General features: G+C 49.9%; 6 protein-coding genes across 6 annotated transcripts; 4 read left to right on the top strand and 2 right to left on the bottom strand.

Annotated features, from left to right (window-relative positions):
• Nucleotides 1-3040: 3040 nt before the first annotated feature.
• On the top strand, nucleotides 3041-4473 carry CCR75_008474 (uncharacterized protein; the record flags this gene model as incomplete). Its single annotated transcript, XM_067966526.1, is given in 4 exon segments — nucleotides 3041-3312; nucleotides 3324-3393; nucleotides 3416-4234; nucleotides 4249-4473. The coding sequence occupies 4 exon segments, from the start codon at nucleotides 3041-3043 to the stop codon at nucleotides 4471-4473; spliced, it is 1386 nt and encodes a 461-aa protein (XP_067822166.1).
• Nucleotides 4474-4543: 70 nt separating this feature from the next.
• Nucleotides 4544-5002, top strand: CCR75_008473 (uncharacterized protein; the record flags this gene model as incomplete). The annotated part of the gene is made up of 1 exon (XM_067966525.1): nucleotides 4544-5002. One exon carries the CDS (start codon nucleotides 4544-4546, stop codon nucleotides 5000-5002), a length of 459 nt encoding a protein of 152 aa, XP_067822161.1.
• A 2-nt stretch (nucleotides 5003-5004) lies between these two features.
• Nucleotides 5005-5304, top strand: CCR75_008472 (uncharacterized protein; the record flags this gene model as incomplete). Its single annotated transcript, XM_067966524.1, has 1 exon — nucleotides 5005-5304. The coding sequence occupies one exon, from the start codon at nucleotides 5005-5007 to the stop codon at nucleotides 5302-5304; it is 300 nt and encodes a 99-aa protein (XP_067822160.1).
• Nucleotides 5305-5447: 143 nt separating this feature from the next.
• Nucleotides 5448-7434, top strand: CCR75_008471 (uncharacterized protein; the record flags this gene model as incomplete). The annotated part of the gene is made up of 2 exons (XM_067966523.1): nucleotides 5448-5536; nucleotides 7071-7434. The coding sequence occupies 2 exons, from the start codon at nucleotides 5448-5450 to the stop codon at nucleotides 7432-7434; spliced, it is 453 nt and encodes a 150-aa protein (XP_067822163.1).
• A 3413-nt stretch (nucleotides 7435-10847) lies between these two features.
• On the bottom strand, nucleotides 10848-11158 carry CCR75_008470 (uncharacterized protein; the record flags this gene model as incomplete). The annotated part of the gene is made up of 2 exons (XM_067966522.1): nucleotides 10848-10915; nucleotides 11002-11158. 2 exons carry the CDS (start codon nucleotides 11156-11158, stop codon nucleotides 10848-10850), a joined length of 225 nt encoding a protein of 74 aa, XP_067822162.1.
• A 269-nt stretch (nucleotides 11159-11427) lies between these two features.
• On the bottom strand, nucleotides 11428-11685 carry CCR75_008469 (uncharacterized protein; the record flags this gene model as incomplete). The annotated part of the gene is made up of 1 exon (XM_067966521.1): nucleotides 11428-11685. One exon carries the CDS (start codon nucleotides 11683-11685, stop codon nucleotides 11428-11430), a length of 258 nt encoding a protein of 85 aa, XP_067821743.1.
• Nucleotides 11686-15323: the final 3638 nt, after the last annotated feature.

The raw sequence follows: 15323 nt of genomic DNA, 5'->3' as shown, positions 1-15323 counted from the left end.
TACTATCAGGTACTCATGAGAGAGTCCGATGTAGCCAAAACGGCAGTAAGCACCCCAAGCGGTATGCTTTGGGAGTGGCTTGTGATGCCCCAAGGTTTGAAAAACGCACCAGCGACATTCAACCGAGTGGTGGCTCACGTGATGCGTCAGCACCGTGCCTACGCGCCTCATTACTTTGACGATGTATTCGTGCATAGTAGGGCCGAGGACGGGCTGAGCGCAATAGAGTCGCACAAGCGTCATTTAGACGCTGTGTTGCAGACTTTAAAGGACGCCCAATTGTACGTCAACTTGCAAAAGTGCGTCATAGGGGTCCCTGAGATACCTGTACTGGGCTGCATCGTTGGTACACATGGTGTACGAGCAGACCCAGACAAGGTAAAATCAGTAAAGGAATGGCCAATCCCACGGCATGTGAAGGATTTGCGCCAATTCCTAGGGCTCGCTAATTACTTGCATAAGTATAGCAAGAATTATGCGGAGCAAACTAAACCATTATCTGATCTCCTTAAAAAGGACACAGAATGGGTTTGGTTAAAAGAACAAGAAGATGCGTTCACATCAGTGAAGCAATCTCTTGTAGAGGCACCGGTCTTGGCATTGCCAGACGCGGATAAGCCCTTTAGCGTCGTCTGCGATGCAAGTAATTTTGCAATCGGCAGCGCGCTCATGCAGAAGGATGACGACGGCGTTGACCGCGTCATCTCTTATCAGTCCCGGCTATTAAAAGCCACGGAACTGAATTACCCTGTGTATGACAAAGAGCTACTTTCAATATGGTATGCTCTTGTCAAGTTTCTTGTGCACCTACTGGGCACCGAACCATTTGTGGTTTATACGGATCACTCATCACTGCGGACCGCAATAAACTCACCGCACCTCTCGCCTAGAATGGCTAGATGGCACACATTCTTCTCTGAATTCAATTTCAAAGTTTAATACAAAACGGGTAAGTCGAATGTCTTGGCTGACGCTTTATCGCGGCAGACCAGACTTCGAGGTTAGACGCCAGGAAAGTGTGTCTAGTGCGAAAGCACGATTTCAACCGTCAACGTTGGCAGCCATGAAGGCATACCACGTGACGAGCTCATTGGCCTTTAAGGTAGCTGTCTTAAAGAGTAGTCTTCCTCTGCACGTACTAGTGTACGTGAAGGGACGTAAGGCACCACTCGCAACTGAAGCAGTGCGAAGTGGACTTGTACTGAAGCAGTACAAGTCGTAGTGCCTCGTTACACCGCCTGCGTCCAGATAATGTACATCTCACGCATTTACCTTCATAAGTCCCAAGTCCCCAGGCAAGCCTGCATAGTGAGTTGACACGTACGACTCGCACCGTTAGTGGATGACCCACAAAGAATTTCAAGTGTTAAACTATTAGGAGGAAATCGCCGCAACAAACGAAGCAAAGTAGAAAAGCGCGGGAAGTGAGCCTGTGCTCAAGATAGCAAGCTGCAAAGTATTGATGAGGTCTTAACAAATAACAAGCTACCTACTAATCATACATACATCACATGGTCACTGTCCTTGATCCCATGGTCTCTTCCATTTCCAGATTTGCGCTTAAGTACGCAAACGAACAACGTGGCACGGGGAAGGGTGCCAACCATGAGCTCTGCGACAAACAGATAGATGCAGCTCAGGTCCGTCACACCGATAGGGGCATCCGGTGCGCGCGACACGTGCCGAATAATCCCGTGGGAGCGGGGGTCGGTCGCCGGTGGAGGAGTGGGCGCACCAATGCGACCCGGGGCCGCAGGCAAGCCGAGCCCTGTACTTAAGGTGACGTTTGTTCGGGGTTCGTACGCGGCTGCGGTGACGGGCCCCGGCGCTCGCAATTTCAATGGCGGGGGAAACCTCTCTTCGTGCACCTTCGTTAGCACATCCGAGCATACCTGAGAGCTTTTCACCAGTGAAGCTGGTGCATTCGTCGGCTATTTGAATGCTGTCGATGAATCGCTGAGTCACGGCGCACTTCACGGTGCTAGCGAGAACTCGCCTAGTCACGGCGCACTTAACAGTGCTGGCGAGTACTCGCCGAGTAGCGGCGAACTTAACGGTGCTGGAGCGTATTCACCGAGAAGAGGCGCACCTACCGGTGCTGTCGACGGCTCGCTGAGTAGAGGCGCACCTACTGGTGGAAACGACGCCTCCGGCATTTGCAACGCAACTCTCACGGTTGCAGTGAAGTGCTAGTTCGTACAGCTACGAAGGCGTGGATAAAAAAAGCGGACGATGATCTGCGCTCGATGATACGACTAGAAGAAGAAGCGCTGGCGGCATGGATCATGGGTGGTATTGTTCTGTCATCGCCGCCGAGGTTTTTAGTGTGTGTGTAATGCTTGATTTCTTCGAATCATACCTAAAACGAAATGTTATTGCGATTGTGCCTCCGTATGTGCGCATGCCCACATACATCGCTGAGAAGACCCTACTTCTCCAACTATTGAAGCGCAGTGAAGGGAAACGGACCCGAACGTCTTAAGTCGGGAATTGGTCAAAGGGTCCAAGCGGACAAGTAACGACGCAGACACGAGACAGCTGACTTTCATTTTGCCAGATCAGGCGGCTGCTAAGAGTTGGCATGCTAAATCGATTTTGTTTCGCGGGAAGCGCCTTCAACTTTTGTGTCCCAATATCCTGGAGCGCGAAGGCATTACTGCTGCCTCGGTACCAGCTACGGCAGCAGGTCAGAACATTTTACACTATGAAGTCAGGGTTCTCGTGAATGGAGTGGCGGCTAGCACGGTTCAAGCAAGTTTAGTGTGTCCTGTGCCGTAACTTCGGTATCTCGTGTGTGCTCCCACGGATCGGACGCGAATGATTCCAACTTTTTTGTTGCGACTTTCGATGCGGTGAAATGCCCTAAACAACTCAAGCTGGTCACGCATATATCGACTGCAGGGACGGAGCTCTTCCTCCACCATTGTCGATACTTCAACGCGTTCCCTGTTACACATGCTACTCGCCGTATCACTCGAGTGCCAAGTGTGGTGGGCGTAAAGGCAGTTTTCAAGAAGAGCATTAACGCGTGTTTTCTGGTATGCCACAGGCGCCTCAACCCGTCAGCGGGTTAATTTTTACTCACCTCGACGTTGCCGACCGACTGCGGCACGTTACTGGATTGGCAAATACTTTGGCTGTAACGACAGCGCAGCTAAAGGCGGATGGAGTCAAGAACCCCCTGTTGACAAAGATTTCGCAGGCACCCACCCAGGCTTGGCAATCGGGAGATACCACAGCTTCAACACTTGCTGGCAGCCCGACATCCGGTGCGACTTCTCCTCGTACCGCTAGCCCGTCTACCGATGAATGGTTTGATCCAGGAGCACGCTAGAAAAAGCGGGAGTCGCCGACCACGGTGGCTTAATCTGTTCCTACGGTAAGTCACAATGTGTCGTCGCCCCGATAGCCGCAGTCGGTCACTGCTGCCGGGTCTGGCAAGTCTCCTCAAACGGTTTCGGCACCGTACGCCAAGCACAGCTCCACGATCAAGAAACCCCTCTATGCCACCAAGGCAACGGTTCCATCGCACGGCAAACAGGCTGCGATGCAATCCAAGCCAAATCCCTTCGCTTCTTACAGGTCCAACGAACAGCGCACGCTGGCGGCTCGTGAACTAGAGAACCTTTTGGGCGGGGACCACCACGTCGCCGAGGCATCTCCACAAACAGGCACGGCGGTCAATTCGTCATTGGCTGCAAAATCTTCGAAAGAGCAGGCACTTGCATTGGCTCGCTCAAGAGTCGAGGATGCCCAACGAGCGGTCGAGGACCTCCCTTCGACAGCAGCGAAGACTAAGCGCGCTACCAACCCAAAACGTGCGTATTATTTCAAGGCTCATGCTCAAGCGCTTGAAGAAGCTATTACTAACGAGCCAACGGATGCTGGATCACCGACTTCTCTGGCCGACAACAATGCAGGATTGCTCAGGATGGATTACGATTATTGCACAGCCAGTGCAACGGCTTCCCGCGCGATGGCAGAAGCAACGAACACACTGAAAACATTGACACGCCGATTAGCAAAGATTACACCGAAATTGACGACAGCTAGTGAACTTATGGCACCGAAATCTGCAGCCCCGCCATGCAAACTGCCTGCTGAGATGGCGAAAAAGGATAGGGAGAGGAGTCGCGCGACCATTGCGCTCTTGTTGTCTTCTCATGTTCGCCAAAAACGTGGCATACCTCGTGCTACCCCGCACTGCCTCCGGCACCGGGGCCGGCTGAGGTGGGTATTTCCAATCAGGTTCGGGTGGACATGCCTCCTCCGCGCACTCCGATCGCAGACGGGCAATCCTCTAGGGATCTCGATATTACTATGGCGGAAAACACGATTACCTTTGGAAACACTATGCGCATGGGTGATCTAAATGGAGGATCGGTACACCACCCTGCGCAGCTAGTGTTTCCATTCCTGAGGAGCTGGCTAAGGCAATCGAAGAAGAGCTCAAGGCCTCGGCAGATCGACTAACCGACACAACGCAAGGTCCGTATGATCCGCAGTCACGTCCTATCCCCTGCTGGGCTGTCCAAAATTCCAGATGCTGGTACGACCTCCGATGGATCACTTACGCACTCCTGATACTCACGATCAGACACTACGCGCGACTCGAGTGCGCAAGATCCCGGAGACTGTGTCTTCTGCGGTAGCAGCTGCTGCCGTGGCGGAGCGTACGAATCAAACTGCTGCAAATACAACTGCAATTCGGGCAAGGGTAATCCAGCACAAAGCAGTGGCTGCACTGTCGTCTCAATTGCCAGTTGGCCCCAAGGGTCAAACTGTGTGGGTCAACGCATGCGCGTTGGACCTTGCAGCACTGTTCAGTAATTTACCGTACCCGGTTGTTTATCTTGCCTCGATGCAGGGAGAAATCCTGCGAGCTTTTGGCCATGCCATTAACAGCAAAACCCGATTGGCGGTGATCCGTCGACACACTACTCACGCAGATGCAAAACTTCGAGCGATGTGCACGGGGTGGGCCGCAACAGCTAATGGATAAGCATGAACAAATTCGATGGAAAACGACTGACAACATTTACCGGTGGCGGCGCTTCAGTAAACTACAGCCAGAGTTATTGTGTCCGACTGTCGTCGAACCGCTTGATGACTTGGATCATTGGGGAGTCCTCAACGTCCTGTGAGTTATGCTTCCCAAGCTCGCACCCGTCAAGGACAAGACGGGTTGTTTTGCCACAGACCAAGGCTGGGTTGTATCACCAGTCTAAAGAGTTGCGCGCGGCAGTCTCCAGCATTATGAGCAAACCAGGCAACTTGCACCCGGCGCTTGACCTCATCGCATGAGATGGTTAACTGCTGGGACCTCAGTACTGAGGGCACCTCGGCTGGGATAGAGGATGTCACGAGATATACCCTGCGCCGTCAACGAATGCAATCACCGAGCCCGTGGGAGCCTCGCGATACCAGCATCTGTCTTCACTCGCAAAATGTTGCGGGATTTCTCAAGCATCCGGAACGATGCGCCGATTGGTTCAGCCATTTCCGGCAGCAAGAGGGTAAGGGAGCCATTGATCTAGTTCTTCTTCAAGAAACCCGGGTTACGATTGGAGAATCTACCGCCATGGATAAACTATACAGCAAGACCTGGGGATCTGTGAACACGCCCAGCCGCACGAAGTGAACGTAGTCTGAAATTTTGCGAGGTGGAGTGGCAATGCTCTTCAACTCGTACTCCTCCATTACTACAATTAATTTGTGGCAAGAGGACCACTAGACATCTCACTGGATGGTTGTTCAAATTTATCTCAGGGGCGACACAATCCTGGTGGTCAACGTTTATGCTCCAAGTAAGAAGAATGAACGGGAGAAAAAAATTCGAGATGCTTCGGCATCAACTACAGAGATACGTTGGACCAATCTTTATGGGTGCTGACTTTAAGTGCACGCTGGTGCCGTGTCTTTACCGCTCATTTGTCTCTCCACCTCGCAGACATGACTTGATTGCGCTGGGTAGGCTTCTTGGTCGGGCTCAACTTAGCGGTATTCTTGATGATGACATGGAGCAAGCGGAAAATGAACGGGCTATAGCGCATTTTTATACCTGTTAAGATTAAAAGACTACTACCTAGATAACCATGAAAATACATTGCGCTTCCAAAAGTTAAAAAAAAGTCCAAAAGAAATTGTCATTTCGTTGATATTTAAATCTGTATAACGAAATATCATCTGGGTTTTATTTTAGGACCAAGGGCACATACTGATTTTTACACATTGCCAGGCGGTGGATCGGCCAGCTCCCGTCTCGTTCGTTGGAATGTCAATGATATACTTTGGACTGGATTCCAAGACGTCGAATTTTCGGTACCCGGTCCTGCAGCTGATCACAATGGCATAAGTGTCAGGATTGGGGCGCCGCGTCATGGAGTGCGCGTTCGCAAGCCACGGCTCGTGTATCCGGTTCCTGGATGCGCACAAGTGGCCACAATTGGCAAGATTACTGCTGCCATTGAACTCACACAGCGGCAAGTGGACGATAAGCTTCGGTTCCTGCGTCAGACTGTCTCACGGCCCGACGACTTGCAGACTGGTGGGACACTTGGAAGACCTGTTTTTGTAAGATTCTGTTGGCAACCACCAAGCAGGCGCGTCAAGGTTTGACGAAAAGTTATCGGCAGCGGCTGCGTCGGTTATACCTTTGGCTGGGAGCAGCTCCCTTGGATGCACGTTCGTCTGAGGCTTCTCAGGTCCGTGGCCAACAAAGACGCGATCACTCTAGCCCCATCGATATCCCGGTGGACCTTCGTAAAAAAGTGTCGGAGTGTCGGCAACTATGGCAGAGGACCAAAAAGGAGCGACTGCTTGTTCAGCACACATATTCTCCGGGAGAGACATCACGTCACTTCTACGCCCGGGTGTCGACTAAATTTCAGGACAACACTATCGTGTTCCTGGGTGGCAACGCTCAGTTCGGGTCGGATCGGTCACAGGAATTGGCTGATGAAATGGCAGATGTCTGGGGACAGATTATTGCTCACTCTATTGCCCGTCCTGAGAAAACAACCGCGTTTCTGGACAGAGCAGCCCCGCCAGCCCAAGTTGATAATTTTTAGTGTGACGTCGTCAGTTTCTGTAGAAGATGTTAGTGCGGCCTTGAAGAGACTTAAACGCGTGAAAGCTGCGGGGCCGAACGAACTCAATAGCACCTTTTACAAAGACTACGCATCCCAGCTCGCACCTATTTTGGCAGCACTGTATACCAGGTGGCTGAGGTGCAGCGTGCTGCCGGCATCGTTTGGAGAAGCAAACATCCAGTGTCTAAAGAAAACTGCGGCGTCTGCCTTGCCACTGGATCATCGCCCGATCGCGTTACTTGACAGCGACTACAAATTATTTACCAAGATTCTTTCGTTTCGAGTGCGGCCTCTGCTGTCGCAAATCGTTTCGCCCAAGTTGGATTCGTCCCGCAGCGTTTGATCCACACAGCGTTGGATATAATCAAGGCGGCACGCAAAGCAGCAAGGGCAGACAGTGATCTTCACGGAGCCATTATTTTGCTCCTTGACTTTGCAAAGGCTTACGACACGCTGCAACGTCCTTATCTACATTCCGCATTGAAGTGGCTTGGATTTTCGTCCCGATTTGTTCCGATAGTGGAGGCATTACATCGCGGCACAACATGTCGATTTATTGTGAATGGATACCGATCTCGTCGACAGGAAGTCAACTGTGGGATTTGGTAGGGGTGCCCACTTGCGTCACTTCTCTTTATCCTCGCCCTCATTAGTGTTTATCGTGTGGTCAAAGAGAGAACAGACATTCGTGGGGTGCCACCTAAATCTGGCGAGCGGATCGCAGAATTCAAAGTTTCGGGATACGCTGAAGCCATGGCCGTCTACGTACGCGATCAGCTACGGTTACGCAGGTTGTAACATTTTTGCTGATTTTGCTAGCGTCTCCGGCCTGCTGATAAACCGCTCAAAGTCAATGATCATTGCCCTGGACCTTCGTGGGTCAGCATTGCCTCTGATCACTTGTGGCCTAACACTCCTGACTTCAAGCGAATCCTGCCGATATCTTGGTGTAATGGTGGGTCAACAGGAGGTAAGTTAATAAATGCTTACGATCTCATTGGAGCCGGCTTGTGCTAGAAAGGAGAAGACCCACAAGGTGGAACAACGAGCTCGCCTTGCCAGTGCCATGGCGGTGGCCAAGATACTTTTCATAGCTCGGCACTGCTGGCCACCCCCGGCCATGGTCACCCGGCTGACGAATTTGATTAAGAACTTTGTTTGAGGGTGTAGACCTTGGGTCCCTTCCGAGATGGTTTCACTCCCATTACAACAGGGTGGCCTTGCCGTGCCATGCATTCCAACGAAATTGATGACTATGGCGGCTACAGCATTTGATCAATGGGCAGCTACAGCGTCTTCGCGATACTTACTGATTGGAGACTTCCTGTGGGGATCTGCAGCGTCTGATGCACCACACATCACGCCTTGTTGGAGTGCAGACAAGCACCGAAGATATCGAGCGATCTATGGCACACCGATTCGGAAATTGTTGGCCTTTCGACGGCTCAACATGCGCGCCAAGGTGACGTCAAGGAAGTCTGTCGAAGGGCCGTCGCATTTACTACGAAAGCCGAGGTCGACTAAAACCGCGACGGAAGTGTTACTATTGATATTCGACGGGGCATTGATGACAACTTCCGTAAAGGAATGAGGGCTGAAGTAGCGTCTTCGGGGAGGTTCGACCACAGGTGGATTGAATACGCCACGTTGACGGATATGTCATGGCTGCGGGACCGCAGAGGTACAACATACATTTGAACGGTGCTGATTTTAGACGGCGTGACATAATGTCTTGGACGGTATGCCAAAGTGGATTCATACGGTTCTCGGCACGGCTCGACATGGCAACCCAATCAATGGCGAAGAGGCGGCACTTTGGTTCATTAAACCTCGCTCTTCTCTACAGCTTTCCAGCACTCGTATATCGAGCAATTGAACCGGGTTGCTTACTTACGTACTCTACCAAGGTCCATCGGAATCATAAATAAACACTAAACAGTGCAGGGACATCGCTGGCTCATTTCGATACGGGCATGATGGGTGAAGTGACACCAACTCGTCGATGTCCGCATGCGATATAGCGGAGTTCAGCGATGACGGCACTCCTGTACACTTTGGCGCGCACCCGGCGCTTACCCGCGTAGTACATTTATGGGCAGGAGGGCGGCGCTGGCGTCCGTAACGAAGTAAAATTATACAGGCTATCTCCAGACACCGGTGCGATGAAGGAAAACGAATTCTCGAAGAGCGAGTGTCAAAGCTGGCCTTTTAAGTGATTTCGGACGGGACAGCACTTATTACATGGCGAGATATACGCCGGATACGTGCTTCTTTTCCGACTAACGCACAAACGCTGTATCGCCTGAAATGCAACAGGTTCCCACTATGTAATTGGGTGAGCCAAGATCTATCATGCCCCGTACCCGGGTGTCTTGGACCCTGCCTACCGTGGCACGACATGTGTTTTGGACATGCTCCAGTGCGCGTCGCCAATGGGAGCTTCTTCTGGACAGGTGACGAGCGCTTGAAGGATTCAGTATGACGGTCTTAAACGTGTGTGCGTTTGAACTGGATCTTCCAGATGTTCCACACCCGGCCTGAGATGCGATTAAGCGTTCTTTTACTCAAGGCGATGAGATGAGGGACGCGAAGGATGCAGTATTTCTGGCGGCTCGGAAACTCTGGCGTTTTGCAGCATCTACAGCGATTCATGCCATTTGGTCAGAGCGGCTCCACCGGATGTAAGACTTACCAGAAGAGGCACACATCACCAGAGCCAAGACACAATTTCGACGAGCGATCACACGATTTCGAGGTCCAACATACCAGCCAGAAATGCCAAGAGACGGACACCTCTTCGCGCCGGTGGGGTCCGCTTTGGCGGACTCTCTCTTCTGCATAAACGAATTACCGGTGCTGCAACAGCTGCCCATCGACCGATGCCCAGGAGTGATATACCAGCTATTTTTTTACGGAGGATCAGAAGGTAACCCGGGACCAGGCGGAGCTGGGTCCGTCCAACTCAACATTCAGACGCACGCCGCTTGCGTTCTGTGGATTTCGAGCATGGCGCACAGTGCTGCTGATACCACAAACAATACGGCTGAAATCTGGGGGCTGTGCATGGTCTACGACATACAAAGGCGTCTGGATACGCCCCATTGCATGTCGTCGGTGATAGTGCAATGGTGCTATTACAGCTTCGAACCCATCATACCCCGCGAAAGGCCAGCTTGAGGCCGCTATTTCGTGAGGCACGGGCCATGGCGGACGATATTCCTGTCTCGAGCTGGGAGCATCACCTATCGCACCTACACCAGAATGGCGGATCGACTAGCGAATATTGCAATGGACACAACGGACTCTTTACAAGCCTATGCTTCTGGCGGGTCCAGCGCTGTTTTGAAAGCTATGGCCTTTCTTGACAACGATGTAAACCACAGGCTGGAGGCATCACACGCAGAGCTACAAGAATTACAGGGCCACGCGATGACTCTGAGAAACTTAATTATCTCGCGACGAGACTCAGCATGCAGGCGCTCAGCTGTCCAAGAACTGGTACTACCTATTATTGTAGAAGTCGCTTTGGTAACATTGTTGCCAGGCGGCAGGATATTATGGGTCGCAAGCAAACCTTAACATACCTCACCTTCTCATCTCATGGCCACCTCCAGATTGCCCTCAGCAAACTTTCAGCTTAAGTGATGTCTCGCCTCATCATATTGTCTGATGTCTCGTGTCGATTTCTCCAAGTCCACTTTCATATATGAGTGCGCCACTGTCAAGCACATCAACATAAACATCAGTCCAAACCCTTTACACCGTTGCTGAAGCTGACGTGTTCGTCGTCACCTCCAACACTCCCGCTCGACGAACACAGTTCGCTGCGAAAAAAAGTACCCATACTTGATTCTCCCTCGGTGAAACGATCAGCAACTATTTCGTTAGTAGGGCAATACTGTACACGCACACCGCCAAAAGCCACTTCCTCGCAGCCAATGATACTTCGTGTCAATGTGAAGCGAGCGTTGCGTCACAGCCTTGTTTTGCACCAAATGTTGAGCGCCTTGATTATCCTCCAGCACCAATATTTCATCCACCTTATTTCCAATGTCTTGGAATACCATCGTGAGCCCGATACACTCTTGGACGCCACTACATAGCGTAATGACGCGAAATACGTTTTTGAATAAAAAAAATTACTCGATAAATGACAGCGTGAACATTGATTGCTTCTTCAATCCCCATTTAACGAGGTTTCCATTATAGAAAATTGCTTAACCAGTTGCAGACCGCGTCTCGATTTCCGTCGAAAAAGCCGCATCACAACAAATTGTTAGTCCTGCTTGAACTGTTGAGGAATTCTTGAACACGATCCCTAGATCACGAAATCCATTTAAATAGGGGAAGACTCGATGATCCCTCGCTTAACGATCTCCGTTGGGCGCCCAGTCTCCTGGGCTAGTATGCACACAGCTGTTGCAATGTCCGGTCGACTGGTAACTGCCAAATAAAGCAGAGCCCCAATAGCTGGGCATGGATTAAAGTCACTTGCATCCAACGTGTGTGCAAGCTGGTCCTTAAAACGTTCTTTTATAGGTTTCAAAGCAGACCTAGCATTGGTCACACCAAAGCGCTCCAGAACACTGCACATGTACTTGTGCTGGGCGACGCGTAGCTCATCGCCATTCTAGCTCCAACCCGAGAAAGCAATTCACATCAGCAAATGTATTCATATCGTATTCATTTTCAGCAGCAGCATTGAAGGCTAACAGCTCATCATCACGGGTCGAAAAATCCAATATGTCGTCGACATAGATAGAACTAACATGAGCTCATTGTCGTCTCTCTTGGCGGACAGACATATGTCGGCCTTGCCTTATATGAAGACGACTCGGATCAGGAATGCGGATGGATTGTCGAACCAGGTCTTCGAAGCTTGCTTTAATCCATACAGTCCATGCAGCAGAAGTCACACATGGCCGTCGTCGTTCTCGTACCCTCAGCAGGCTCCATGTAAATCTCTTCCTGAAGTTTTGAGCATAAAAATGCGGTCTTGATGTCAAAAATTGTAAGCGTTTCATGCACTAATTTACGATGGCGGCAAACACTATTCTAAGTGTCCTGTGACGTACGACTCGGCTGACCGTCTTTGTGTAGTCCGTTCCATATCGCTGACTAAAACCGTTAGCGACAAGTCGAGCTCTGTATTTGTCGAGAGTGCCATCTACATGTGTGTGTTTCCTCCTGAATGTAACGGGGTGTATCTTTACATGAAATTAGCACTTAAGGGTTGTTAGTTAATATATTATCTAAAAGTAGATATTTGGATAATATTACTTTATATAGTAATGTTCAAAAGTCTTATCCATAAAAAGGTATAGGCCATTATATCTATTTATCCCGCAGACTAATCAGCTGTAAACGTTAACAAAGAGAGAAAACCGATAAGATTTCAATTACATGTTTAGTATGAGTTCATGATTAAGTTACCATTAAACATATAGAAAGAAAAGAAACTTAATTATATTAATACAGTTTTCATTTTACCCTACTTTAAGGTAGTTGTCTTAAAGAGTAGTCTTCCTCTGCACGTACTAGTGTACGTGAAGTGACGTAAGGCACCACTCGTAACTGAAGCAGTGCGAAGTGGACTTGTACTGAAGCAGTACAAGTCGTAGTGCCCCGTTACACCTGGTAGCACTTTGTAGTTCGTCCAAGGACCACATTTCCTTCATCTAACATGGACATGTCAGATGATAGTGGAATATGCATCACGGTTTGCGTGATAGCTACTCCTATCTATGTGATATAGAAAGGAGGTCGAACGAATGAGTTCGACCGTAAAAAACGATGCCATCTTGGCCATGCTGTCCGGTTTGGACAGAGATGCCCTCCATTCAGCCATCGCCAAGTTCATACAACATGAACTTGACGAGGTGAAGGAGAAGGTACCCTTGCTGAATCAGCAAAGCTCTCAACAGGCAGAACTATTGAGGTTACAACAGGTACAGACCCCTGTACCTGGGATGACGCACACGCGTCGTCCCGAAACTCTAAAGATTGATATCTCAAGTATAGGGGAGTCGAACAAGACTCCCTCTCAATATGATTTGTCGAGTTGGACGATGCCGCAAGGGCACGTCACATCATCGACGAGCAAATGCAAGTCGCATTCGCTCAATAAATTTGGCAGGTCGTGCCAAAACTTGGGCATTGGGCCTCAAGTTGCGCGACCCATATGTCTTGAGGTCACTAAAGGCTTTTAAAGCCCGGCTCAAATAGACGTTTGAACCGCCTAGGGCTGAGTTCAACGCTCGTTCAGAGCTTTTAAAACTCAAGTAAGGCAAGCGTGATGTCCACGCATATGCCCAGCACATACGACTCTTAGCGAGTTGTTACAAATAACCCAGTCCATGATCACACGTTGATTACGGTGTTAATGCAAGGTCTTACGGATGGTCCTGTAAAGACGCACCTGTTCCGCTTGGAACTGGATACGCTTGAAGAAGCAATATCCGTTGCGGAACAGGATGACTTTAGTTGAGACAGGCTCAAGCTAGTTCGTCATCATATCGTCCTCCGAGACGACACGAGTTAGGAGGTCCAGAACCCATGGACCTTTCTTACGTCGAAAGCGAGAGACCGCGCTTTTCGAGCTATACGCGATTGCAGGAATGCCATTGCTACCAAAAATTAGGACACTACGCTCATGAGTGTAGTGCCTCACCCCCAGTACCGAGAGGAACTAAACGTAATTATGGACCATATGCCTAAAAGAGCAACTGTCGCGGGTCGGACGTTGTTGCAAAACCGCAACAGCGAGGAGGACCGCCAAAAAACGGTCGGGGTCAGTAGGGGCGCAACGCCTTACTAATCCAGCAACCTCGAGAGAATTTGCAAATCTCTTGACTAAAGTTGCTCCAGACACACCATCATAATGTGTCTCTGCACCTGGTGATGAGGTTTCCCTCTGCACCTGGTGATGAGGTATCCCTCATCACCTTGAAGTTAAAAGTGACAAATAATTTGTCACCTAGAGCCCTAGTGGACTGCGGAGCGTCGAATAACTTTATTCGTCGCCAGTCACTAGAGGGTCGTGGGCTCAAATATATTGAGCGCGACATTCCTTCAACGGCGTCTAGCGACAGGCGCATCGATAACAGTAATGAAACGCGTAGTGAGATTTCATTACACGTTAAAAAATTACAGAACGACGATGATTTCATCGTACTGGATTTGAATGACAAATTTGATGTCATCCTAAGTTTACTAGGATGACATCAAGTTTGTGGATCGATGCTGCCACTTGTTCATCAGATGGGATGGCCATCTGATGAACGTCTTGGAGCGTCCATAAGCATGTGGATGTACTACGAGTGAGTGCGATGGCCTCACTTGTGGTACGGTCGTTAGTACAACCGCACAAGATCACAGTGTGATTACCAATCACACTGTGGAGTCAGCTGCCGGCGGCTGTGCTAATGCACAGGCAGCGCCGAAGGTCCACCACTCGAAGAAGTCGAGTGGATTGAGACATGAATCTACGCCTAGCGGGCGACATTCAAGGAGTATACCGGTTGCCCCAAAGGAACAACACGATGATCCTACTATGTAAGCGCAATCACACTCGGAAGACGTTGAAGAAAAAGGTCCCCACGTACTTGAGGATAAATCTCCTCAAATAGTTGAAGTAACTAGACTTCAAGATCCCGAGTGATTAATCCCTTGGAAGCCTGTGGATAAATCCCAGGAAGAAACCGAGAAATTAAATGTCTTGGTTAATAACGATTCAAGAGTAGGCGCTTATACTCTTCATCTGTATGCGTCTCCGAAGTTAACTTCGGAGATAACTCAATTGCCAACCCTAAAACCTAAGCTGTTCTTATGAGATCTGCAAGGTGGTAGAATCAAGCAGATTTGAGTACTCGTCACAGAGGACGATTACGTAACCGACATTCGGTCAGCGGTAATTTTTGCAGAGAACGAACGGGTTCTCAGCAGCTCATCGATGGACGAAAGTGTCCTCGATGTGAAGACTCGGATTGAAAGATACAGTACTCAATCTTGGGAGTCACTCAAGGGAAATCCTCTATACGAGGATTTAATAGAATTCAGGGATGTATTCCCTGAAGCAGTTCCATGCGAGTTGCCTAAGGATAAAGGCACTCGACATGAGATCGAGCTCAAACCGGGCTCGAAGTACTGTGTCATGAAGCAGTGGCCACTGCCTCGTGAACAAGTACTTGCGATCGATAAATTCTTTACCGATCGAGTAAAAGCGGGCCATGT

The sequence above is a fragment of the Bremia lactucae genome, linkage group LG2, assembly GCF_004359215.1.
Source record: "Bremia lactucae strain SF5 linkage group LG2, whole genome shotgun sequence".
Classification (NCBI taxonomy): domain Eukaryota; phylum Oomycota; class Peronosporomycetes; order Peronosporales; family Peronosporaceae; genus Bremia; species Bremia lactucae.
Note: the sequence above shows the minus strand (reverse complement) of the source record. Positions and strands in the feature narration are given on the sequence as shown.